At 32.8% G+C, this 24,704-nt stretch overlaps 5 protein-coding genes across 6 annotated transcripts; 4 read left to right on the forward strand and 1 right to left on the reverse strand.

Annotated features, from left to right (window-relative positions):
* The first annotated feature begins 3,043 nt into the window (after window positions 1–3,043).
* Window positions 3,044–10,506, forward strand: LOC111298765 (protein SUPPRESSOR OF GENE SILENCING 3-like). Of its 2 annotated transcripts, none has more exons than XM_022893490.2 (6): window positions 3,044–3,483; window positions 7,018–7,991; window positions 8,094–8,388; window positions 8,721–8,965; window positions 9,431–9,585; window positions 9,946–10,506. In XM_022893490.2, exons 2-6 carry the CDS (start codon window positions 7,080–7,082, stop codon window positions 10,187–10,189), a joined length of 1,851 nt encoding a protein of 616 aa, XP_022749225.2. In that variant the 5' UTR covers window positions 3,044–3,483; window positions 7,018–7,079; the 3' UTR covers window positions 10,190–10,506. The 2 variants fall into 2 exon arrangements, with proteins under 2 accessions (XP_022749225.2, XP_089601756.1); XM_089745630.1 differs by having other exon boundaries at window positions 8,718–8,965; window positions 9,946–10,486.
* A 1,343-nt stretch (window positions 10,507–11,849) lies between these two features.
* Window positions 11,850–12,942, forward strand: LOC111298427 (basic blue protein-like). Its single transcript, XM_022893141.2, has 2 exons — window positions 11,850–12,194; window positions 12,280–12,942. The coding sequence occupies exons 1-2, from the start codon at window positions 11,921–11,923 to the stop codon at window positions 12,495–12,497; spliced, it is 492 nt and encodes a 163-aa protein (XP_022748876.2). The 5' UTR covers window positions 11,850–11,920; the 3' UTR covers window positions 12,498–12,942.
* Window positions 12,943–13,431: 489 nt separating this feature from the next.
* Window positions 13,432–15,173, forward strand: LOC149514472 (protein SUPPRESSOR OF GENE SILENCING 3-like). The gene is made up of 3 exons (XM_089745037.1): window positions 13,432–13,772; window positions 14,226–14,393; window positions 14,656–15,173. Exons 1-3 carry the CDS (start codon window positions 13,753–13,755, stop codon window positions 14,723–14,725), a joined length of 258 nt encoding a protein of 85 aa, XP_089601163.1. The 5' UTR covers window positions 13,432–13,752; the 3' UTR covers window positions 14,726–15,173.
* Window positions 15,174–16,592: 1,419 nt separating this feature from the next.
* On the forward strand, window positions 16,593–19,419 carry LOC111298150 (basic blue protein-like). The gene is made up of 2 exons (XM_022892858.2): window positions 16,593–16,837; window positions 16,923–19,419. The coding sequence occupies exons 1-2, from the start codon at window positions 16,630–16,632 to the stop codon at window positions 17,138–17,140; spliced, it is 426 nt and encodes a 141-aa protein (XP_022748593.2). The 5' UTR covers window positions 16,593–16,629; the 3' UTR covers window positions 17,141–19,419.
* An 86-nt stretch (window positions 19,420–19,505) lies between these two features.
* On the reverse strand, window positions 19,506–23,693 carry LOC111298149 (uncharacterized). The gene is made up of 7 exons (XM_022892857.2): window positions 23,033–23,693; window positions 22,042–22,185; window positions 21,584–21,656; window positions 20,920–21,025; window positions 20,744–20,840; window positions 19,978–20,073; window positions 19,506–19,900 (listed from the first exon to the last, which is right to left on the reverse strand). Exons 1-7 carry the CDS (start codon window positions 23,582–23,584, stop codon window positions 19,745–19,747), a joined length of 1,224 nt encoding a protein of 407 aa, XP_022748592.2. The 5' UTR covers window positions 23,585–23,693; the 3' UTR covers window positions 19,506–19,744.
* Between the last annotated feature and the right edge of the window lie 1,011 nt (window positions 23,694–24,704).

Below are 24,704 nucleotides of genomic sequence, written 5' to 3' on the forward strand. Positions count from 1 at the left end.
ATTTTACATTTTGTTTACTTATTCAAACTTTTTTTATTATATTATTACAGTCAAGATTTGTACTTGAAATACCAATTTTCTATGTGCTTAAGTCCTTGGGAAAGAAATGGAAAGATTATAAGCATAGTTTGAAGAATAGGTATTTCGATCGAAATAGTACTGTAGAGGCGATGATGCAAAAGCTACCATGTAATGTGATTAGGTGGTAATATGAACAACTGATTAGATTTTGGTTCTCAAGAAAAAGTGAGGTACTAGTTTATAACTTTGTATAATAGAATGAAATGATGAATGTGTTTGATGGTTTAAGTTGGTAATATTTGAATTTTTATCATATAAGCAATTATTTTTTATGACAGGAAAGAAAATAGATTGGGATTGGTAGCAGAAGCAACAGAAATATAGCCACACAAGTGGATCAAAAAGTTTTACAAAAAAGCAAAAAGAAATCGTAAGTTTATGATAATTAACTTATTCCAATTAATGAACTTTTTTTATCGTTGAAAGGCAAATATGGAAATTAACATTTATTGTTATGTTTTAATAGATTTGATTGTTTCAATACATGATATTAAACTTATCAAAAGTTTTGAACTTAGTTACACAGATGATATGTATGAAAAGTTAATGTTTACGTATATTTACGCCTTTATTATCTGGTTGTTGTTATTGTTGATTTTTAATAGTTTCGATACCTTCAACACTTGATATTAAGCTTATCCGATTGATTAAAATTGGTTTCTATGGTTAATATGAGAGAAAAAGTTATCAGTTATCTCTGTTTGAGAATATTTTTGCATATAAAAGGTAAATATACAAATAAATTTTGGATGCTTTCAATATATTGAATGACTTTAATCCTTCATATTGAATCGAAAAAAAATAATTGAATTTGGTTTCTATGATCGATATGTGTGAAAGCCCAAAATACTTTTATTCTTTGCGTATATTTAAGACTATTATGTTGTTACAGGGCCAAAATATAAATAAAAGAGATTAAAGTTATTCAAAATTTTAATACTTGATTTGACATGATTGATATGCATAAATAAGTTACGGTTGATATATATCCTATCAAATAACATATATTTTTGTATAAGAAAATGAGATAGGCGGTACAATTAGACGTATGAAACTTTTTCATATAACACAAAAAAAAAATATGAATCTTACATGAATGTCGAAACACAAGAAATTATGATAATTTGTATCATCTATTTTAACATAAAGTAAATATTAACTCTTTTTAACATATAATCAATTAGTCATTAAACTTGATTGTTGTATATGACAAATTTACAGGAGAAAGTGAAAGAGAAAATGACTGCTGAGATTGAAGTAGCATATGAAGGTTTTCTCAACATGCAAGAAATGAAAAATCAGATATTCATAGAAGTTGCTGAAAAAGAAAGACATGGACGGGTTCGAGGCTTTGGATTGGGTCTAACAATATCTGCATACTGTGGACATAACTCTCTGTAATTTACACTCTCAGTAAGTCAGTCTTCGCGAGATATTTCAATATTGAGAAGGGAGTTACAAACTATGCAACAACGTTTTCAGCAAATGGAAGCAGAAAGAGAACATGAGCGTGCCAAATTGAAGAAGAATGTGCTAGAATGAAACTAGAGCGTGCAAAATTTCAGCAGTTGCATGATCGATTCGATCATCTTATGAATTTTGTGCAACAATAAATTTTAAAAAATGATCTTAGTGTTCCATCAACTCAGGTATTATACTTAGTAAATATTAAAATTTTTAAATAAAAAATAAGCATACAATGAAGTGTTAAAAATTGTATGACATTATTCAGTAGGCTGTTGAGCATGCTAATGACCAAGGTGGAAAATTTTTTTCATCAATTGGCAGCCAACAAAATGTATGTAGTCATTCATTTCATACATTTTAATTTTTTATTTGGTTAATATATTTACAATATTTGAATGTTATTATACTAATTATTAAATTTTGTATTCATTAAATGTATATTTAAACGTTAATGAAGTTAATATTAATTTCAATTTCTGAATTTAAGCTCTTTACTGAAAATAAAATTTATTATAAAAATTATATAAAAATAATATTTTTACAAAATGGCATCGTTTGCATTAGGCAATGCCATTAAATGAATAATTTAGTGGCGTTTGTAGCATAAAAATTCACTATAAGTAGCGGTGCTTTTTCCAACAAACGCTGCTAGTTCGGTGGCATTTTTAATAGAAACGTCACTAAAGTAACGGCGTTTTTTTCATAACAACGCTACTGAATTAGCGGCGCCTAAAAGATACAAACGCCACAAATATTGAGGCGTTTTCAAATTCAAACGCCATGCAAAGTAGCGACGTTTTCTATTACAAACAATATTAGTGCAACGACGTTTTTCTCATAAAAATGTCATTGAAATAGCGGCATCTTTAAGATATAAACGCCGCTAAAATGGCGGCGCTTCACATACGAACGTCGTTAATATTGAGACGTTTCTTCAAAAATGCTGCTATTTACTGTGACGCGTGTATAGACAGCACTCTGTGTGGTGTTTTTTCGTAAACGTCGCAACCTTATAGTGGCATTAATAAATGCCGTTAAACGATTAAAAAAACGTTGCTAAAAATCAAAACTCCTATAATAAATGATAGAGTTTAACAACTTTGTAAATTAAATTTAAATTTTGTTTCGTAATGTGATCGTGTGATTTCCATTGCATTAGAATCAAGTTTGAGGATGAAAAGTTCGGTGCGGTGAGAATCTTTTATCGTTGCATGATGTTACATTATCAAATAAATATTATACAGTTATCATGTATCTATTGAATAATTAAATGATTAAATTTTTTATTATTTTCGTATAGTATTACTATTAGTATGCTTAGGCAATGTTGTTGATGACACCTAGATAATGGAGGAAACAGCAACCTGATAAACAAAGAACCGAACAATTTGTATTAGGTTGTGCTTTCAACATGATGAGTGTGTTAAAGTAGACAATGACTAATCCTGGGCAGCAGAACGTGATTCATGCAAACAATGCAAAAGCGAAAGCTTGGTTCTGTCATCTATTGTGAAATGAGTGTCGCACATTTTTCAAGGCTATGAAAGAAAATTAAAGGTTTTTTTTTTTATTCTTTCGTGAGAATTATACCTTTCAACTTTCATCCAAACTGACAGGCTACAAAAAACTACTAAAAGAGAGAGATATCTCGTGTAGTAGGCCTAAGAGAAATACCGGCATGCGACGGATTCTCTACATGAATGCTGCGACACTGATCTGTTTAGAGTCTGTCCAAGGGTCCCGACCCGATGGGGCCATGGCCAACCATTCTCTTCCTTTATGTTAATTGACGTCTCCATTCTCCATAAAGCGCGTGCGCTGCACATCTCCTCCTCTCCTTCTTCCATTTTTATGGTTCTCACTTTCTCAGTTTTACACCGCTATCGTTTCTCCGTAGGCAACACCTTCTCTTTTTTCAGCTCTTCCGACTATCAGGTGAAAGTATTTCTTTTATCTCTTTTTCTCTCTTGCTATGCATGACTTTAGGTTCTCCAGTTTCATCATCTCTCTTTTACTTGATTTTCTTCTTTGATGTTAAACGTTAATGTATTCTTCCGTGGGAGTTTCAAAGAGAGAAAAAAAAAGTTATTTCACATGATGATTTCTGTTCTTAAAGGAGTTAATCATTTTTTTTTGTTCGTTTTGTTCATCTGTTGCTTGTATAAATGTATTTGTTATGTCATCTGATGGCTTCCAATTATTCTCATTGCTATATTCTGTTCAAAAAGGAAGAAGAAAGATGGTTCTTTTGTTTCTCTCTTCGGATGAATAACTTCTTGTTCATATTTTTTTGCAATGAAACTTCAGTTTGAAAAGATCGATGCTTTTTTATTGTTGTTATTTTCAAGTTTTATGTTTTCTGGAAAATGCTTAAAACCCATCAGGAGTACTCCAAAGTGATTACAGAAATGTAGGTTTTGCTCATCTACAATTGTTTTTGTAATATATATTTTAAATATTTTATAACTGAAGGGAGTTTTTTTTATAAAAATTAGAAAGACAAAGGAATTATCAATAAATAATTCAATTTTTAATAAGCTTAGCTTATACTGCTATTTTTTGTCGACAACTGATCAAAAGAAAATAAAAGTTTATTTATTCTTTCTTTCTTATACAGAACAAATAAGTCAAAAGATTTCAAGTAAAGGGTAACAACAAAATCTATAAAGAGAGTTATCTTTTATAGGTGAATAAATAATTTTTTTTAATTTTGAATAAATAATGTTGATTGTTAAGTCTTGAGGTATAACTTATAATAAAAAAACTTTAAAACTTTAAGAAATCCATTATCCCTCTTCAAGATTGGTTTGGGCAAATCATTTAGACTTTAATTAGAGTTTAATAAAGTGTTGAGAAAGTTTATTTCTTCTTTCTTTCTTATACAAAACAAACAAGTCAAAAGATTTCAAGTAAAGGGTAAGAACAAAATCTATAAAGAGTGTTATCTTTTAGAGGTGAGTAAATAATTTTTTTTCAATTTTGAATAAATAATGTTGATTGTTAAGTCTTGAGGTGTAACTTGTAATAAAAAAACTCTAAAACTTTAGGAAATTCATTATCCCTCTTCAAGATTGGTTTGGGCAAATCATTTAGACTTTAATAAGAGTTTAATAAAGTGTTTAGGAAGTTTAGTAATGTGATTTTATTGTTGTAAAAATAGAAAATATAAATTTGATAGGATTAGAAAGGAAAATTTTTGTATTGTGTAAACCCTGATGTTTGCAGTGATGGATTAAGATAATTTTTGTATTAAAAGATAAAACATTGTTATTATAATTATATACTGTTAGAAAGCTTACTGAATTGAATTTACAATGAAATAAACAAAAGTCAATTATGAATTTTCTATGGAGAGTAGTTTAGTTTTTACTTAAAGATGTGCAAACTACCTAGTAGCAGCAGCAGGGAGAAATTATGAAATTCCTCTTAATTTTTATATAAGGAATTACATATTAAGCCATATATGTTTGAAAATTTTATTGAGTCTACTTTTCAACAGAATAAGTAGAATTGAATTTGAAGTTTCTTATGCATAAATGTGTAATTTTTATTAGAAGGTATACATGCTGTCTAGTAGCAACAAATGACATGAATTGCAAAATTTATTATAATTAGTCTACAAGGAATCACAAGATGAACCATATATGGTTAAAAATTTTATCGAGTCTAGTTTCTAACACATTAAAAAGATCTTAATTCTGAGATGGATATCTTGAGATATGGCTACTTCAGTGAAAAAAGCTCAGGCTGTCAATATTAATTAATTGAGTTAATCCTTGTTTAACTTAATTAATTTTGGTATAATTGGTCTCAAAATGGGTTGATTGATTTTTGTTATATTGAAATTATATTGAATAGACTGTTAATTATTTTGGGGCAAAAACTAAGTGGTAGAATTGAAAGAAGGTAAGTAAAATCTCATATACTTTACTTGTTTTCGAACCTATGTATATATGTATGTTTCTAAATGAGTAAATGTTTTATTTCATTATTTTTTATATATGAAAATAGGACTAAGCATATGATTATTTTATATTTTTGCTATGTAAATGATTGATCATACTTATGAAAGAAATAAGAAAATGATTTATGTTTAAGGAATCATTTTCTGATAGCTATGTTTTTACATCATTGAGAAGTGAAATCATCGATACTAGAACTAGTTTTATAGCTTTGGCTAATGGGTTATAATAGTTAGCATAGCCCTGATCATATAGCCTTGTTAACAGGTTATAGTAGTTAGCATTAGGCTCTGGTTAGCAAGTTATATTAGTTAACAATGATTATGATGATGAAATTTTTGATACAACTGATGTCACGGGTTATAACAGTGATCATAGCTAAAGATGAACTAATGATTTATGATGGTTTGTGATGATTTTAAATATTGATCCATGATTTGTAAATGAAGATGATTTACAATGATTTTTAATGAGTGATTGATGATTTAGTTTGATTACGATATTTGAATGGTAGCATATTTTATAATAATTTATAAATTAACATATTTTGATATTGATTTATGAATTTACGAAATATTTGATAGAACAATGATCTTTGAAATGTTTTTAACATTATAATTTGATGAATGTTTCGAATGATTTGTATGATATGTATGAAAACGATACTTGTTTCAGTAAGATATGTGAGCTTATACTTGCTAAGTTGTGGTTTGCTTACTTTCCTTTTACTTTTTCTGTATAGATAGTAAATGATAAGTTTACTTAGTTATGTGAAAAGCTAAAAGATTATATCTGAAAGATTACTCGGACATTAGAGACATTATTGGCTAGTAAGCTCTTATGAAGCGGTTTAGTATTTTTATTAGTTTGCATTTGAGAATATGAAAATTTCTTATTAGTTAAATTCAAGTTACAAATTTTCTTGAATAAAATATTTTTTTGAAAAATTTTAAAATGATTAAAAAAAAGATTCATATTATTTTGGAGTTTTATTTTAAAATAATATAACTATGTTAGGTCTCGATTTCATGTATGACAGTTTTAGTTTGTCATAGTTAATTTGCTGCCTGTCTAATTTCAAATTAGTATTTTTGAAGTGTTTTAAGGATTGACATTTTGGATTCATATGATCCTGACACTTTGAATTAAGTCAGATATAATTATGAATTTTTTGACGATCAATGAGTGTATATCACACATTGGCCCTCACATTATAGATGGTTTGGAGTAAATAATTGTATAATTATAGCAAAACCATAGTAGGTGATCATGAATCCATGATTAAGGAGTAACTTTTCTGTAAAATTCTGACAGTTGGGACGTTTTACTGATTAGCACATGGTTAATATTATTCATCATTCAGCCTTCATCAACTTGGAATATGTTTGATATTTATTGTTGATCTAGTGTTAGGCTTCTTTTGCCTGCATTTTGTTTTGGTTATAACATAGGCTTTTGAATTGTTTCCTGAAATATTAAAATTGACCAATCTTTTCATTCAATACAGTGATCTAGGGCTAGGTTTCATACAAAGAGAAGTTTCTTGAAAAAAGTGTTCGAAAGATCTTCATGGCAGATGCTACTGACCCATTTCCCGACTTGGGGAGTGTGTACAAAATTTCCAGTCGCCAAGTTAATCAACTAAGTCAGAATGTGGCTGACATCAAGCTAGCTTCTGCACTGGTTGGTGACAAGGAGAACTCATTGGAATCCAAAAACAGAGTTGCCGTAAATTCTGGGTTTCCTCAAGATTCTACTCCTAATGTTTGGGGACATCCAAATGTGATTCAGAAACTTAGAATGCAAGGTAATAGTGCTTCAGAAAAGGCTACTTACCATGCCTGGCAGACTCAAAATGCTGTTTCTTGGAATTCCTTTGGACGTGGAAGTGCATGGAACCAACAAGGTGATGGAACAAGGGGAAACAGTTGTATAAAATCTCCATGTTCAGAGCATGGAAGGAATGACCGTGCTCAAGTTGGTGATAATTTAGATGGTGCGATTGGAGTTAATGAATATGATGATGACTGTAATATTGTTTACGATAGTGATGATCTCAACGACTATGTTTCTGATTCGGATGAAAATGAGAAGAGCCATGAAGCACGCAAGAAGAACAAGTGGTTCAATGCATTTTTTGAAAGTTTAGAGAAACTGACTGTTGAGGAGATTATATCACCAGTTCAGCGGTGGCACTGCCCAGCGTGTCAAGGTGGGCCAGGAGCCATCAACTGGTATCGAGGCGTGCAACCCCTAATGACTCATGCCATGACTAAAACAACACGGAGAGCTAAGATGCATCGAGTATTTGCAGAACTTTTGGTTGAGGAGATGCGCAGGAGAGGAACTTTAATCAAATCAGTCAGTGATGCCTTTGGCAGATGGGAAGGGCTCAATGATAGAGTTGCAGATCATGAAATAATTTGGCCTCCTATGGTTATCATTATGAATACATTATATGAACAGGATGATAACGGCAAGGTACTTTACTGCTATCATCTTTACTTTTAGAAATAGGTTTTGTAAAATGTCTCTTGTACTAATATACTGTTGATTTCTTTGTACCGACTATTATTTCATCAGTGGACTGGAATGGGAAATCAAGAGCTTCTCAATTACTTCAGCTCATATGCTGCTGTAAAAGCGAGACACTCATACGGTCCACAAGGGCACCGGGGGATGAGTGTTTTGATCTTTGAGAGCTCAGCAGCAGGGTATTTAGAGGCTGCACGCCTGCATAAGCATTTTAAAGAGCAAGGGAGGGATAGGGATGCCTGGGATTGTTCACGGGTTCCATTCTGTTCTGGTGGCAAGCGCCAACTCTATGGCTATATTGCTATGAAAGGAGACTTGGATATATTTAACCAACATTCTCAAGGTCTAATCTTTCTCTCTCCCTCCCCTTTACCCCCCCCACCCCCCCTAAAAAAGAAAAAAATATTGTGTCAATGTGGAGAGGAGTAAATCTCAAAACCAACTCTTAATCCAGCGCACGACAGTTTGTTCCCATTTGGGATAACACAGCATTGCCTTAAAACATGCTTTTATTTTACCAAGAATAGTAGGTAACCATGCATTTAAATTTTGCTTCCAGAATTAATAATTTATATCTTATGAATGATCGATGGTGGAAGGAGCACAATTTCCTCTCTCTAGTGGCAATGTAGTTTTCTTATGCGGTCATGTTTGACAATCTGTGTGATCAAGCAGGAAAGTCCAAGCTGAAATTTGAGACGAGATCATACCAAGAGATGGTTGAGAGTCAGATAAAGAAGATAAATGATGATAGTCAGCAGCTTACCCGACTTAAAAAGAAGGTTGCTCAAGAGCAGCAGCACTCACAAGTGCTTGTGGAGTCTCTAGGTCGACTGAGTGAGAAACTCCGTCAGGCAACAGAGGAAAATTCTATTGTGAGGCCGCAAACTAGATTGCAGCATGAGCAGAACAAAAAAGAGGTAGCATTTTTGGAATTTTGTGTTCCTCTACTTTTGTTGCCAATCAAGGTCAACAAGTTAGCAAATAAAGGATGCCCTAGGGCCATCTTTTCCATGATTCACTACTTGATAAATTGGTGATCATACTTGGTGGATGGTATAGCTATTATCACTTTGCTTCTACCTTGACTTGTAGGTAAGCTGAAGTTAAGGTAATTTTAAGAAGTCAGTGCGGGGCATGAACAGACTTCTTTTTTACCCTGTTAACTGAACAAAATCAAACAAAGCTTTACATTAAACTGTTGTGGCAAGATGCATGAATCCTCTTCGTCTTCTCCCAGACAAACTCTTCTTGTGGGACTTGAATCTGGATTCTAAAATTGCTGCAATTGCAGTGTGTAATAGCAGATATCTCTTCCTTGTAGCTTCTTGACATATTTGACATTGAATTCTTTTAACTTGTTATTGCAATGCATTGATCTCCAGTTGGGTGCCAAAGAACAACATTTTAAGGAGAAAATCAACATTATTTACCAAGCTATAGACTCTAAGGAAGATAATTTTGAGAAGCAGCAGAGGGCAGCAAGGGAGAGGATGAAGCAGTCAGATGCAAATCTGACAAATAATGAAGATGAGTACAGGTAATAGTGGAACATGTGAAGCTAAATTTATTCTTCAAGATGTTTTGTTTGAGAATTCATATATGCCCTACTCTATGCTGCAATGAATGCTTTTCTTTTTGTCTGACATGAAATTTTAATGCACACTAACTACCTTGAGAAAGTATTGAAAAATGACAATTTTTGTTTTCTGCTGACCTGCTACTAATCTGCTCATCAAATACAACATTTGTTACCTTTTAGAAGGAAAACAAGCCGCTTGCTTTTGTTAAGTACGTTCAAGAGAAGCTCTGGAGTCTCGTTTGATTGAAACTGAAAGTTGTTGATTTTATTTTACAGTCATAACCTGATAAGGATTTTTAACATTTTTTCGACATTCAGTGCTACTGAGATGGAGGAAAAGACGAGGTCCATAATAATCCAGGAGAAAAGGATGGAGGAATTCGATACAGAGAGAGAGAAGCTGATGAAAAGTCATCAAGACAGAAGGTTGGCAATCACACAAAGGTACTGGGAGAAGCTGATTGAGCTTGAGAAAGGATTCGAAAAAGAATTGACCCTGCTCATGGAAAAGTACACCCCAGATTGCCTTGATGAAGAGACCACTAACAGCCTTAAAGAATAAGGCAAAAGAGGAGCAAGAGAGAAAAAGGTAAATACACACTCCAGATTGCCTTGATGAACATAGTCTTGCTTCGAAGGTAAATATACCAGTTTTGTTACCTAAGATATTTCAATTTTGGACATAGAGAGAAAAAGGTGGAGAAATGAACACTGGGATGGTGAAACTTCAAGTTCTTTTACATTTCTGAGAATTTTTTTCTGTATCAGCTCTTTGTCAGTGACAAACTTGACTCAAATCTTTGTTCATATGTTGATATAATTTTGTGGCATATATTTTACATGATTGGATGTATACCTTTCAACACGTTAGCTCCCTCCATGCTAGTCAACCAGGCAACCTTCACAATATCACTGAAGTATAATAGTTACAAATTTCTGCTGGCTAAGGAAATTGAGCTTTTAATTTAAACTTGAAGTTTGCAAACATAGTAAAATGGGTCAAATATGATTTTTTAAGAGTAATTATATGAATAAAAACAAAACTAAATTTTAGGTTTAGAAGTTTGAATTTTTCGGTCAAAAAGAAATTCGTGGGTAATTGTTTTGCCTTTGGACGAGTGTTTATCATATTATACATAAAAATAAGCATTAACTTTTCAATTGGCATACTCAGATATACAAAGTTATAAGGACGACATTGCAAAAAATGAGTTTTTTGGGGTTAAATTCATGTGTTTTTCTTTTTCTGGAGAAAGGTAGTTTTGGGCTCAAGCCCAATTATTCCACTTTAATATTTTTTTTCAAGTTGTTAGGCCTAAACATTCTTATGAACCCAGCGAATTCTACGGCGCAAGTATAATGGAATGAAATTAATGTTGATTGTTATGTAGAATCAAATCAAAGAAATAGTAAACAATGTTTGGAAATTGATCAGCACAAGAAAAAGGTTGAAATTGATTGACCTTTCATGCTTTACTTTTTTATTTCAGGAATATCTTTCTTTTTAATAAAAGCATGAAGAAAATCAACCAATTTTAATCCTTTTTTTTGGTAAAAAAATCCTAGAAATTATAATACTACTTGCCAAATTAATAAATATACTCAATAAATAATTTAATTTTCAAAATCTTCCAAAAAAATCTTTCTAATCACTAGGAGAGTAAAGAGAAAATAAATGGTTATTTACTTATATGAATAAATTGGCAATTTAAGTTTTAATTAATTTATATTCAAAAATATATGTAACCAAATTTATGAACTTAAGATTTAATTCAATTAATTTATATAGTTACGGTGGGTGGCTTCCTTCAAATTTTGAAACTTAAATTTCAACAACTAACTTATTTTTTATTTTAGATTGCACCTTCTTTTATATAAAAAATAATTATTCTAAAAGATCAAAGTAAATTTGGCCAATCGCATAAATCACTATAAATAATAAATTAATGTGAGTTACCGAATAATTATAAACTCGAAAATTTATTTTGCACTCCTAATTTTTAGCTATAAAAATATGTGTAAAATTGGGTAGCGTAGATTTTTGTTCAATTACTTCAAAATCAAGTTCTTGATTCCATTTTCTAATTGCACATTATGATTTAATTTCGGTCATAATCTTATTAAAAAAAATTAGGTACTGAATGCGTCACATTAATTATAAAAATTCAACATTTAATAATAACAAAAAAATAGTGATTATTCCCTCATCTTTTGGAAATTAAGATTGAACAATAGATTTCTTCCCTCTTTTCTTTTCTTTTGCATGAGGCTATATATGTTCATAATTTAGTAAATGTTTAATCGGAATAATTTGGTGGAAAATCATTGGTTTATAGGAAAATTAATCTTGTGCAGGAAAATAATGAGAAAGGGAACTATAAAAAGTTCAAAACTAGTCCTAGCAGCAATGCTACTTTTCATGGTGCTTCAATTTCAGGCCATTCATGCAAGAGTTCATCATTCAAAGCCAACCAAATATACAGTTGGAGACGAAGAAGGCTGGGACTTGGTCATTGACATGGAAAGCTGGACTCGAGGGAAACCCTTCCATGCCGGTGATCTTCTCGGTATAACAATATGCATTGTTATTAGTTAATTTTGCATCTATATAATTACGTGTTTTAAAGATTATTTGTATGATTGTTGGTGTAGTTTTCAAATATGATGCTCAGAGGTTCGATGTGGCGGTCGTAAATCAAGAAGGGCACGATTCATGTACCGTTAACGATGGAGCCAAAGTGTTTAATTCAGGGAATACTAAAATCAGTCTTGTGTTCGGAGCTAATTATTTCATCGATAGTGCTCCTGATGTATGTGCCGCTGGAATGAAGATGGCCATCAACGCCACCGCACCACCCCCATCATTTTAGTTATTTCAAAGCATTTTTGTTTCGTTTGCAGCCATTTAATAAAAGCATTTAGTTATGTTTTATTTGCGAGTAAGCAAATGCTTGAGAGCCTTGCTCAATTGGAATGAAACTCAATAATTAAAGTATAATAAATACTAGTTTGAGACATTGAATCAGATAGAGTATTAAGATGTTAGAATTCTTTGATTTGAAACTCAAATTATGGGACTGGTTTTTTTGTTTTCTTGGGATTGGTAGAGAAAAGGTAAGTATGAAGATGATTAAAGGGGTTGATGAGAGTGCCACTTTTGGCCTAAAGGAAACACTAAGCCAACAACTTGAGCTTTCAATGTCGACCTTATTCCTCAAACATTCTTTACTTTCTTGTGTTTTTCCCTTTGCTTTCTGCTTCTCCTTATTCCAACCCAATCATAAGTAATGAATTCGGTGTTGTCTAGTAATCATATGTTCTGCCATGTATCAGATGGATTCTAATTTTTAGAACTGTAGAAGTATAATTTCAAAAATATAAAAAATAATGGGTATTATTATGTAGAAAAGACAAGAATTGCAGACTTTATACTGCTGTAATACAGGGATAGGGATGCTTGGGATTGTTCACGGGTTCCATTCTGTCCTGGTGGCAAGTGCCAACTCTATGGCTATATTGCTATAAAAGGAGACTTGGATATATTTAACCAACACTCTCAAGGTCTAATCTCTCTCTCTCTCTCCTCTTTACCCCCCCACCCCCCCCCCCCCCCCCAAAAAAGAAAAAAATATTGTGTCAATTTGGAGAGGAGTAAATCTCAAAACCAACTCTTAATCCAGCGCATGACAGTTTGTTCCCATTGGGATAACACAGCATTGCCTTAAAACATGCTATTATTTTACCAAGAATAGTAGGTAACCATGCATTTAAATTTTGCTTCCAGAATTAATAATTTAAATCTTATGAATGATTGATGGTGGCAGAAACACGATTTCCTCTCTCTATTGGCAATGTTGTTTTCTTATGCGGTCATGTTTGACAATCTGTGTGATCAAGCAGGAAAGTCCAAGCTGAAATTTGAGACGAGATCATACCAAGAGATGGTTGAGAGTTAGATAAAGAAGATAAATGATGATAGTCAGCAGCTTACCCGACTTAAAAAGAAGGTTGCTCAAGAGCAGCAGCACTCACAAGTGCTTGTGGAGTCTCTGGGTCGACTCAGTGAGAAGCTCCGTCAGACAACAGAGGAAAATTTTATTGTGAGGCAGCAAACTAGATTGCGGCATGAGCAGAACAAAAAAGAGGTAGCATTTTTGGAAATTTGTGTTCCTCTACTTTTATTGCCAATCATGGTCATCAAGTTAGAAAATAAAGGATGCCCTAGGACCATCTTTTCCATGTTTCACTACTTGGTAAATTGGTGATCATACCTGGTGGATGGATGGTATTGCCATTATCACTTTGCTCCTATCATGACTTATAAAGAAGATGAAATTAGGGTAATTTTAAGAAGTCATGCGGGCATGAACAGGCTTCTTTCTTATTCTGCTAACTGAACAAGATCAAAAAAGCTTTACGTGAAACTGTTGTGTCAAGATGCATGAATCCTCTTCCTCTTCTCCTAGAAGAACTCTTCATGTGGGACTTGAACTTGGCTTCTAAAATTGCTGCAATTGCAGTGTACTATAGCAGATATCTCTTCCTTGCAGCTTCTTGATATATTTGACATTGAATTCTTTTAACTTGTCATTGCAAAGCATTGATCTCCTGTTGGGTGCCAAAGAACAATATTTTAAGGAGAAAATCAACATTATTTACCAAGCCATAGACTCTAAGGAAGATAATTCTGAGAAGCTGCAGAGGACAACAAGGGAGAGGGTTAAGCAGTCAAATGCAAATCTGACAAATAATGAAAATGTGTACAGGTAACAGTGGAACATGTGAAGCTAAATTTATTCTTCAAGATGTTTTGTTTTAGAATTCATATGTGCCCTACTCTGTGCTGCAATGAATGTTTTTCTTTTTGTTTAAGATGAAATTGTGACAAATGACAATTTCTGCTCATCAAATCCAGTATTTGTTACCATTTAGAAGGAAAACAAGCCGCTTGCTTTTGTTAAGAACATTCAAGAGAAGCTCTGGAGTCTCGTTTGGTTGAAACTGAAACTTGTTGATTTTATTCTACAGTCATAACCTGATAAGGATTTTTAACCAACATTCAGTGCTACTGAGTTGGAGGAAAAGACGAGGTCCATAGTAATCCAGGAGAAAAGGATGGATGAATTCGATACAGAGAGGGAGAAGCTGATGAAAAGTCATCAACACAGAAGGTTGGCAATCACACAAAGGTACTGGGAGAAGCTGATTGAGCTTGAGAAAGGATTCGAAAAAGAATTGACCCTGCTCATGGAAAAGTACACCCCAGATTTCCTTGATGAAGAGACCACTAGCAGCCTTAAAGAACAAGGCAAAAGAGGAGCAAGAGAGAAAAAGGTAAATATACACCCGAGATTGCCTTGATGAACATAGTCTTGCTTCAAAGGTAAATGTATACCAGTTTTGTTGCCTAAGATACTTCAGTTTTGCACATAGAGTGGAGAAATGAACACTGGGATGGTGAAACTTCAAGTTCTTTTACATTTCTGAGGATTCTTTTCTGTATCAGCTGTTTGTCAGTAACAAACTTGACTCAAATCTTTGTTCATATGTTGATATAATTTTGTGGCATATGTTTTACATGACTGGATGTCTACCCTTCCGCACATTAGCTCCCTCCATGCAAGTAAACCAGGCAACCTTCACAGAGTTCATGAACATAGTAAAAGGGGTTAAATATGATTTTTTAAGAGTAATTAAAGTTTAAAATTTTCAGCCAAAACAAAATTCGTGGATAATTATTTTGCACTTGAACGAGTTTTTATCATGTTGCACGTAAAAATAAGCACTAACTTTTCAATTTGCATACTGAGGTATACAAATTTATAAGGACGACATTGCAAAAAATTATTTTTTTTTTGGTTAAATTCACGTGTTTTTCTTTTCCTGGACAAAGGTATTTAGTTTTGGGCTCAAGCCCAACTATTCTTCTTCAATATGTTTATCAAGTTGTTAGGCCTAAACATTCTTTTGAACCCAGCGAATTCTATGGCGCAAGCATAATGGCATGAAGTCAATGTTGATTGTTACGTAGAATCAAATCAAAGAAATAATAAACAATGTTTGGAAATTGATCATCACAAAAAAAAGGTTGAAATTGATTGACTTTTCATGCTTTACTTTTTTATTTCAGGAATTTTTTTTTTTAATAAAAGCATGAAGAAAATCAACCAATTTTAAACCTTTTTTTTTTTTGGTAAGAAAATGCCTAGAAATTATAATACTAGTTGCCAAATTAATAAATATACTCAATAAATAATTCAATTTTCAAAATCTTCCAAAAAATCTTTCTAATTACTAGGAGAGTGGGGAGAAAATAAATGACTAATTACTTATCTGAATAAATTGGTGATTTAAGTTTTAATTAATTTATATTAAAAAATATATGTAGCTAAATTTATTTTGAGCTTAAAATTTAATTCAATTAATTTATATAGTTATAATGACATCCTTCAAATTTTAAAATTTAAATCTCAACAATTAACTTATTTTTTAATTTAGATTACGCCTTCTTTTATACAAATAATAATTATTCTAAAAGATCAAAGTAAAATTGACCAACCACATAGATTACTATAAACAATAAATTAATGTGAGTTACTGAACAATTATAAACTCGTAAATTAATTTTGCACTCCTAATTTTCAGCTACAAAAATATGTGTAAAATTGGGTAGCGTAGATTTTTGTACAGTTACTTCAAAATCAAATTCTTGGTTCCATTTTTTAATTGCACATTATGGTTTAATTTCGGTCATGATCTTATAAAAAAAAAAATTAGGTCATGAATGCATCACATTAATTGTAAAGATTCAACATTTAATAATAACCAAAAAAAAGTGATTATTCCCTCTTCTTTTGGAAATTAAGATCGAACGCTAGATTTCTTTCCTCTTTTCTTTTCTTTTCCATGAGGCTATATATATTCATAATTTAGTAAATGTTTAATCGGAATAATTTGGTGGAAAATCATTGGTTTATAGGAAAATTAATCTTGTGCAGGAAAATGATGAGAAAGGGAATTATAAAAAGTTCAAAACTAGTCCTTGCAGCGATGCTACTTTTCATGGTGCTTCAATTTCAGGCCATTCATGCAAGAGTTCGTCATTCACAGCCAACCACATATATAGTTGGAGATGAAGAAGGCTGGGACATGATCTATGACATGGAAAGCTGGACTCAAGGGAAACCCTTCCATGCCGGTGATCTTCTCGGTATAACAATATGCATTGTTATTAGTTAACTTTGCATGTATATAATTACGTGTTTTAAAGATTATTTGTATGATTGTTCGTGTAGTTTTCAAATATGATGATCAGAGGTTCAATGTGGCGGTCGTAAATCAAGAAGGGCACGACTCATGTACCCTTAACGATGGAGCCAAAGTGTTTGATTCAGGGAATACTAATATCAGTCTTGTGTTCGGAGCTAATTATTTCATCGATAGTGCTCCTGAAATATGTGCCGCTGGAATGAAGATGGCCATCAACGCCACCGCACCACCCCCATCATTTTAGTTATTTCAAAGCATTTTTGTTTCTTTTGCAGCCATTTAATAAAAGCATTTAGTTATGTTTTATTTGCGAGTAAGCAAATGCTTGAGAGCCTTACTCAATTGGCATGAAACTCAATAATTAAAGTATAATAAATAGTCGTTTGAGACTTTGAATCAGATAGAGTATTAAGATGTTAGAATTCTTTGATTTGAAACTCAAATTATGAGACTGGTTTTTTTTGTTTTCTTGGGATTGGGAGAGAAAAGGGTAAGCATGAAGATGATTAAAGGTGTTGATGAGAGTGCCACTTTTGGCCTAAAGCTAAACACAAAGCCAACAACTTGAGCTTTCAATGTCGACCTTATTCCTCAAACATTCTTTACTTTCTTGTGTTTTTCCCCTTGCTTTCTGCTTCTCCTTATTCCAACCCAATCATAAGTAATGATGTTGTCTGGTAATCATAAGTTCTGCCATGTATCAGATGCATTCTAATTTGTAGAACTGTAGAAGTATAATTTCAAAAAATATAAAAAATAATGGGTATTATTATGTAGAAAAGACAAGAATTGCGGACTTTATACTGCTGTAACATATATATATATATATTTGAAATGTCAGTTGTGATGATGCAATCTCCACTAACAAAACACTACTTTGAGCAAAAATGCAAGTCTAGGATTGATACCATTTCCAAGCATATTGCTTCTCGGAATCCAAAGACCAAAGTCTAAGCAAAAACAAAAAGACAAACTAAGAGCCATTGACGGTGGAGCATGTGTTCACTACAATCATGAAAGGTACTTTAAACATGTGAAAGTTACCATCTCTATCATCATCACATTCGATGAAAAGGTTGAGGAAAAGTCGAACTTTTCATGTAAATATGGCTGCTTTTTAATACTATTGCGGATGGTTGACTTGTAATCAGCAAAAGGGCAGCTAAACCCATTAGACCAAATGGACAAAATTAAGTTACATATTGTCAAAAACTTAGAACTTCTCACGGATCAGAAAACTCTAACCTCCAATCCTTACCAAAACTTGACAGGAAAAAACATTCCTGATCTAAAGGAATGGTGGTAATCAATCTTCATAAGGATATTATGTTAGTTGTCTACCTGAAAGGATGCTGGCCAGGGCCGATGACAAGCCAAAGCAAGTGATGAGCATGGCCTGCAAACTGGATCCAATAATACATTGAAGAAGAAGAAAAAAGTTTAACTCAATTATATGTATATATGCGAGACAAGATAGATATTACCGTGTAGGAATTGGCATTTTCTAACGTACTCAACGCTATAGCTCTTCCTGAAACGCTTAAGTACTTATGTCTGTCAAGGTCGAAGCAGCAAGAAAATTAACCCAATGGATCAGAACTGAAAAAGAATCCTTGCCTCGGAAACATCTAATAGTAAAAGTGTTTCATTAATTTCTCTTAGGGTTTCTCAGAGAGAAATTTACAGAGCCTGTTTGACATGCTGGCCGCCTCCACTTCAATGGACAATCATTTGAGCTGGGTAGTCGTGTGAAGAAGGATTGATGGAGGTGGACAGAATGCCAAATTGGCTCTGCAACAAGGCCTCTGAGAACCCTCCAGAGCTAAGATAAGACTGAAAAGGAGAAAAAGAAAGAGAGGGTTTAGTTTAGTAGCTGGAACTTGAAAGTAAAAGATGGAGGATTGGGAAATCGTTGGTCATTGGCCTTTGAAATAAGAACGGGGTTTATGTGGAAAGAGGGTGCATGAGCGTGCATGGTGTTGTACGACCTGATGGATACGGTGGGCGTCAATATTCAACTGAGAGATAATTGTATGCACCAAAGACTAAATGTTGTCTGCTTTCATGGTTGTACCTTGGAAAGAAAAATGCCCTTGGCTTTGACAATGAAAACCCAACGGTCCTAAAAGTGCAACCTTAACAAAGCAAGTTATGAAATATAAATATATTCTTTTTTTGCAAATTTTTACATTTGATTGCAAGTTTCTTTGACTATGGCCTATGGGGTTTCATGGGTCTTTTAAATACTTTTTGACTCGATGCAAAAGGAGGATACAAAATGGGCTGTTTTTGTCTTCCACTCAGCCTGTAATCACTTTGTCAACTACCTTATGAGTTCAAACTTTCAAATCTATGATTAGGATTTAAAATTATTCCTGATTGTGTATTAAATGATTAGTGTTTTCCTCGACATATTAATGTTCCTTTCCAAGACTACTATTTGGAAGAAACCATGAAAGCAAGATTATTACTTGTATCATATTCTTATTAAAGGCCTGGACCATGTGGGAGGAACATATTTTCTACCTTCCTGAGTACGATTGGGTACTGTAGCGCATGCTATTATACAAAGAAATCCGTGAATTATTTGCTTGAAAGAAAGATTTGAATAGGGGAAAATGGGGCTTTTTAACCAAGAACATGCAAAAAATAACAAGCCGATGATATCTTACAGTCCTTTGACAAATTCATACCATAAAAATTAGTATAATATCGGCTACTATTACTATATTTTAACCCAGCCTTATCGATCCAAATGAAATTCAATTGTCCTACTTGCCAGGGGATGTGAAAAAAGAAACCTGGAGGGGCGTGAGTGGCCCTAAAATCCTATCCATACAAAAGATATTTACTTTGCAGAACCATTCTCAACAAGGGGACTTTCATCTGCAACAATGTTGTCAACAGGGTTATGCTCCCCCCACACAGCTGCATCTAGATATCCAAGCTCAAAGAGCCTATCAAGAATATCATCATCTGCTGGCTCCAGTGCCCAGTTGAAAAGCTGTGAGTAGTTGGCAACAAGAATTCAGTGGCTTATACTCGAGGAAAATAATTAACACTTGCAGCCTAGGGCATTACCTCTCTATTGGTAGCCCTATTCTCAGGATTGCAGTCTGGACTAATCCCAATTCCTTGCAATCCCAATCGGCTGGCTGGAAAAGCACAAACACGGACCTGAAAAACAACATGAGCCATCATATCACTATCACGAGTAAGCTTGTGTAATCATTATAGCAGACATTACAATCTCAATTTCCTGCCTTGTAAACTGATTTTCAAGCCATGTACAGTAGCTATAAAGATTCAACTGCAGCCCTTAATTATAAAAATAAGTTAAAAATATCTTTGTGTAATTTTCCAAGCTATATAATTGTTAACTTGAATAGTTACTAGCATCCACCCAGTGTCATCTCACTGCGATGCTTATTGCTTGAAATTAGATAAGCAAGCGTAATAACACTCTATATATAAAGGTCGACCAATCTTGTTCCTGTAAATAAAAACTATAGTGGATTATGCATACAAGGCTATTTTCAAGTATTAACAATAATCATATAGAATGTGATACATGGATCTTAAAAAAGATTTGACTGAATCCTAGCTTTGTATCCTATAGCTACAAAGATTTCAGTAACTTTTGAAAATACAAATATTATTGTTGTAGTGGTAGTCAGAACATCAAAATGCCACTTAAAACCCAAGCAATTCAACTCAAAACAATTTATGATTAATGATCCTTGTTTCAGACCAATATATGATTGCAAAATTTATTAAATAGACTAAGCAAATAGCTTCTCTGAATTTTCAAAGCCAGATTCAATTTTAAATGATCTCAAGAAAATACCGTTTTAGAAGCAGATGTTGGGGGCATAAATAATGTCAAACCCCCATCAATGCATAGACGATTCCGAAAAATTTTTGCTGGGCGAGGAGCAAGATACCTGCAAAAGACAAATTGTATCAGGTTCAGGTAACTTCATAGCAAGAGTTTCAATGTAGAACTGTGCATTAACCAATTACCCCGGAATGAAGGAAGAGGTAATGACTGCATTGATGAGATCTTCTTTGGAGTCAAACCGATCCACCAGTAAACCCCTAGGCCTCCAAAGAATCTGAGTTACAGCAACTGTCATAATAGTTGTGATTAGAAGAAATGTTAATTGTTCAAAGTGGTGGAGATTAGCAAGTCAAAATCAGTCTTTCGTATTATGCAGATAGCTTTATAAAGAAAGGTCATACACTAAAAAGAGAAACACATGTCATTCAACTTTATCTTGGAACAGAGCAAGGTTGGTGAATCTAGTGTAAAGACAATTGAAGCTATTGCAACACCCCTCCTTAACAGTGTTCACAATGCCTTTGTAGTCACTTTGTTATGTTAAAACGCAACCTAGTCCTCAGCAAACATCTCTAAAATTATGATTTGACCAATGCTTTGCATGTTACCATCCCAATGCAGCCTATCTACTTTTTCCTTACTACCAACTTGATCCAAACTGCTATCTCATTGCTATCATGATCTAAATGTGTGATTCAAATATTCTGATTGTAGGATGACAATATTATTTTGTTATATATTCATATATCTTCAAAAAATATTTAATTATTTGCTTTTTCTATGTACTCCCTATGTAAAAGAATTTACATCCAGCAACTAATTTTGTTTTTAAAGTATCATACTCACCACGAACCCTCCCATTGGACCTAGTATGAATATCATGAGGCAGAAACTTGTCAAGAACATCTCGGAGAACAGCCTGTTGGTTTTAAAAAAGGATAAGTTAACATAAAACTTAAACTTGATCAGAAGCTGATACATAAACAAGAAGACAAATTCCTGTTGATACAAAAATTTGGGTTCTTAAATGAGATATTAAGCAATGGCCAAAAAAATGAGATATTAAGCCACTAAAATACCAAAGCTGATGGAATCAAGGTTCTCTAAAAGCATTGATGATTGAATTTAATTATTAATCACTGCATCCATTTGAGTTGAGCAATAAGACTGAGAATATACATGCTGATCAGCAACTAGTGACCATCAATCATACACATAAAACTATAAAAAAACTACATTTTAAAAAGCAGAGCAATAAGTGCATTAAGCCACATAAACAATCATTGTGCCAGGCCTAGGCATACCCCAAGACGAAATGCAGTCCCTTTAAGCCGACAATTATCAGCCAGGATCTTTGTAGCTTTTAGGGCTTCATCCATGCCAGCTCCAGAAGCAATCACTGCACATACTATGGCACCAGCAGATGAACCAGCCAGTGGTGTGGTTTCCTGCGTCCAAGGGGAAAAGGAAATGTAAGGTACAGCCAGCGTGGTTCATGATGAAATATCATTGCACAGAATCATATAAAGAGTTTGCCACTGTTATCAAGAACTCATAGAGTACTTGCCTAAAACCCATACTTCCAAAGCACTTTCTAAAGTGAAAGATATACTTAATAGGAACAGTTATCTGAATCTTTTACTCTCAAGCTGTATCAATGACATGATACCACTCCCAAGCAATAAAAACACCAAGAAAAAACCTTGATTATCTCCATAACCTCTGCTGAAAACTAGAAGGCTAAATTTCGTGTCAAATGCAATTTTAAGCTGTCATTCCAAATTGCTTGTATCTTTTCATCTTAATTTCCTTTTTGGAAATCTATTGTACAATGAAAAAGGATGTTAATGATCAATGGAGTCGAGTAAGCCAGATAAAGTTCAATATCTAAATTGGACTATGTAAAGTAGTTGACTTAAGAAAAGAAGTAATGATGATAGAATAGCGATTAAATTAGATTTTGTTTTATATTTGTACTTCCCAGAAAATATTAGTATCCTATTCTAAAATAAGCACTACCTGGGTCCGAAGCCAACAGAATTCACCTGTTAACTTTATATTCTTGCTTATAGCACAACGTTAACCTCAAGGAAGCCAAGATTCATTAATCCAAGTTTCTCTCAAAAGAAAGAAATTCCTATGTGAATTTCCCTACCAATGAACATTGCATTAAAAAAATAACAATGTAAGGAAAAAAAAACCTCTTCAACATGCGATATTAACAGAACTCAAACTCAACCAATGAACAATCAAACAAGCAATTTTTGTAAAATGGGAATAAAGAGAAGATGACACCTTTATGTAACCCTTTTCAATGAGAAACTGGGCAGCCCCAAGATGATAAGGAAACAAAAGGCCAGCAGCAGAAAAGCTAAACCCAGGGCTTGTAACCACTCTTCTTTCTTTCTCAGCTTCAATATCCTTAAATCTTTGTTCCCATATCACATCTGGCTCTATCTCATCTTCCATCACTAACCCAATTCTCTCATCATTGTTTTCTCTATTTCCAAGCTCGCTCTCATTAATTATTTTTCTGGGTGTGTCATGGATCGTTGAGCCTGGTTTTTCGTAATTAGAATTGCTTTTTATTAATCTGGAAGCAATTCCCAAGAAAAGCTCCCCTGTTGCCACGGCAAAAGACTTCTTTTCTGAAGAAAGTTTTTCACTTTTTTCTTGTGAAAGAGGAGTTGTGAGGCTATTGTTGTTTTTAGAGGAGTTTGTAAAGAAAGCAAAAGCATGGGGGCGTGGAGAAAGGGTGCACCCACGGTTGAGACGAGAGTTAGAAGTTGCAGGAGAAGAATAAGGGAAGGTGTGGGAAAAGAAAGGAGAAGAAATGGAGCGAGCCATTACAGGAGACGAAGAAGCGAAAGAACTAATGGCTCTGTTTGGTTGCTTGTTGAATCTCAATTTTAAAGACTTTTTTATATTATTTTTGAGGTTTATTACATTTGTTTGATTTGGGTTTTGGTTTTTTTGTTGGCTTGCGGTGTGGAAATAAAACATGGTCTTAAGACGGCTTTTGCCGTATGCAAAAAAGAGACATGGTCGTTTTGTTTCTGCATTTTTTGATATGGCAGCCGACCAAATGACAAAGATGTCTATGATGTTTACAAGGATTGAATTTAAAAAAAAAATTTTCCTTCAACTTTGAGAAAAAAATTTGATTAATTTCAAGGCTAATTCTAGAGCAACAGGGACCAATTTAAGAATTTATATGCAGTGTTTTTAGGACATTTATTCGTCGATTAGATTAATTTGGAATTAAATTATTTAAAATTAAATTAATTAAATTAAATTAAATTATTTTTATTAATTGAATTAAATTTATTAATTTTAAAATTTAATCCATCGAATTTAATTTGATTGATTTAGTTAATTTTTTTAATTAATTGAATAATAAATATATTTAAATTAAATTATATTTTAAATAAATTAAATAAAATTATTTAATAAAATATTCAAAATTTTAAAGTATTATGTTAAAAGTTTTAATAATAAAATAAAATGTTCAGTTTTATATATTTTTCCAATTTATATTTAAATTATATTATATTTTTATTAAAATTTTAATTAATTTTTTAAAAATTATTTTTATTAACTGATCAAAATTAATTGATTAATTAAATTAAATTAATTCAATCAATTAATTCATTTAAAATTAAATTATGAACATTCTTATTATAAGAATTTTTCTTCATCCATTGACTACTTACCAATTATTATATTCTCATTAATGCTTGAGGCTTTTAACGTCATTGCCGGCTTTGGTGAAAAAATCAGCAAAGAAGAAACTCTAGACCTCCATTTTCTACTTAAAAAAGTGTTGTTAGTGTTGGGGTTCATCCTTAAAAAAATCTTAAACATGGTTTGTTGCTAACAACAGGCTCATTCCAAAGAAACAAAGAAGGGAAATGTAATTGAGCCCAAAAATCAAACTCAAACTCAAAGCAACAAACAGCCGAAGAGA

Source organism: Durio zibethinus, chromosome 16, assembly GCF_047325235.1.
Source record: "Durio zibethinus cultivar Kanyao isolate XHJ-2024 chromosome 16, ASM4732523v1, whole genome shotgun sequence".
Taxonomy (NCBI): Eukaryota; Viridiplantae; Streptophyta; class Magnoliopsida; order Malvales; family Malvaceae; genus Durio; species Durio zibethinus.

Coding starts and splice junctions, on each gene's coding strand:
- LOC111298150 (XM_022892858.2), top strand. CDS start 16,630: ATGATGAGAAAGGGAATTATAAAAAGTTCAAAACTAGTCCTTGCAGCG. Junction 16,838..16,922: donor CCATGCCGGTGATCTTCTCG/GTATAACAATAT, acceptor TTGTTCGTGTAG/TTTTCAAATATGATGATCAG.
- LOC111298765 (XM_089745630.1), top strand. CDS start 7,080: ATGGCAGATGCTACTGACCCATTTCCCGACTTGGGGAGTGTGTACAAA. Junction 7,992..8,093: donor AACAGGATGATAACGGCAAG/GTACTTTACTGC, acceptor TTATTTCATCAG/TGGACTGGAATGGGAAATCA. Junction 9,586..9,945: donor AATAATGAAGATGAGTACAG/GTAATAGTGGAA, acceptor TTCGACATTCAG/TGCTACTGAGATGGAGGAAA.
- LOC111298149 (XM_022892857.2), bottom strand. CDS start 23,584: ATGGCTCGCTCCATTTCTTCTCCTTTCTTTTCCCACACCTTCCCTTAT. Junction 20,841..20,919: donor ACCTCTTCCTTCATTCCGGG/GTAATTGGTTAA, acceptor TGTCTTTTGCAG/GTATCTTGCTCCTCGCCCAG. Junction 19,901..19,977: donor ATAGGGCTACCAATAGAGAG/GTAATGCCCTAG, acceptor AACTACTCACAG/CTTTTCAACTGGGCACTGGA.
- LOC149514472 (XM_089745037.1), top strand. CDS start 13,753: ATGAGCAGAACAAAAAAGAG. Junction 13,773..14,225: donor ATGAGCAGAACAAAAAAGAG/GTAGCATTTTTG, acceptor GTCATTGCAAAG/CATTGATCTCCTGTTGGGTG. Junction 14,394..14,655: donor AATAATGAAAATGTGTACAG/GTAACAGTGGAA, acceptor TTTATTCTACAG/TCATAACCTGATAAGGATTT.
- LOC111298427 (XM_022893141.2), top strand. CDS start 11,921: ATGTTTAATCGGAATAATTTGGTGGAAAATCATTGGTTTATAGGAAAA. Junction 12,195..12,279: donor CCATGCCGGTGATCTTCTCG/GTATAACAATAT, acceptor TTGTTGGTGTAG/TTTTCAAATATGATGCTCAG.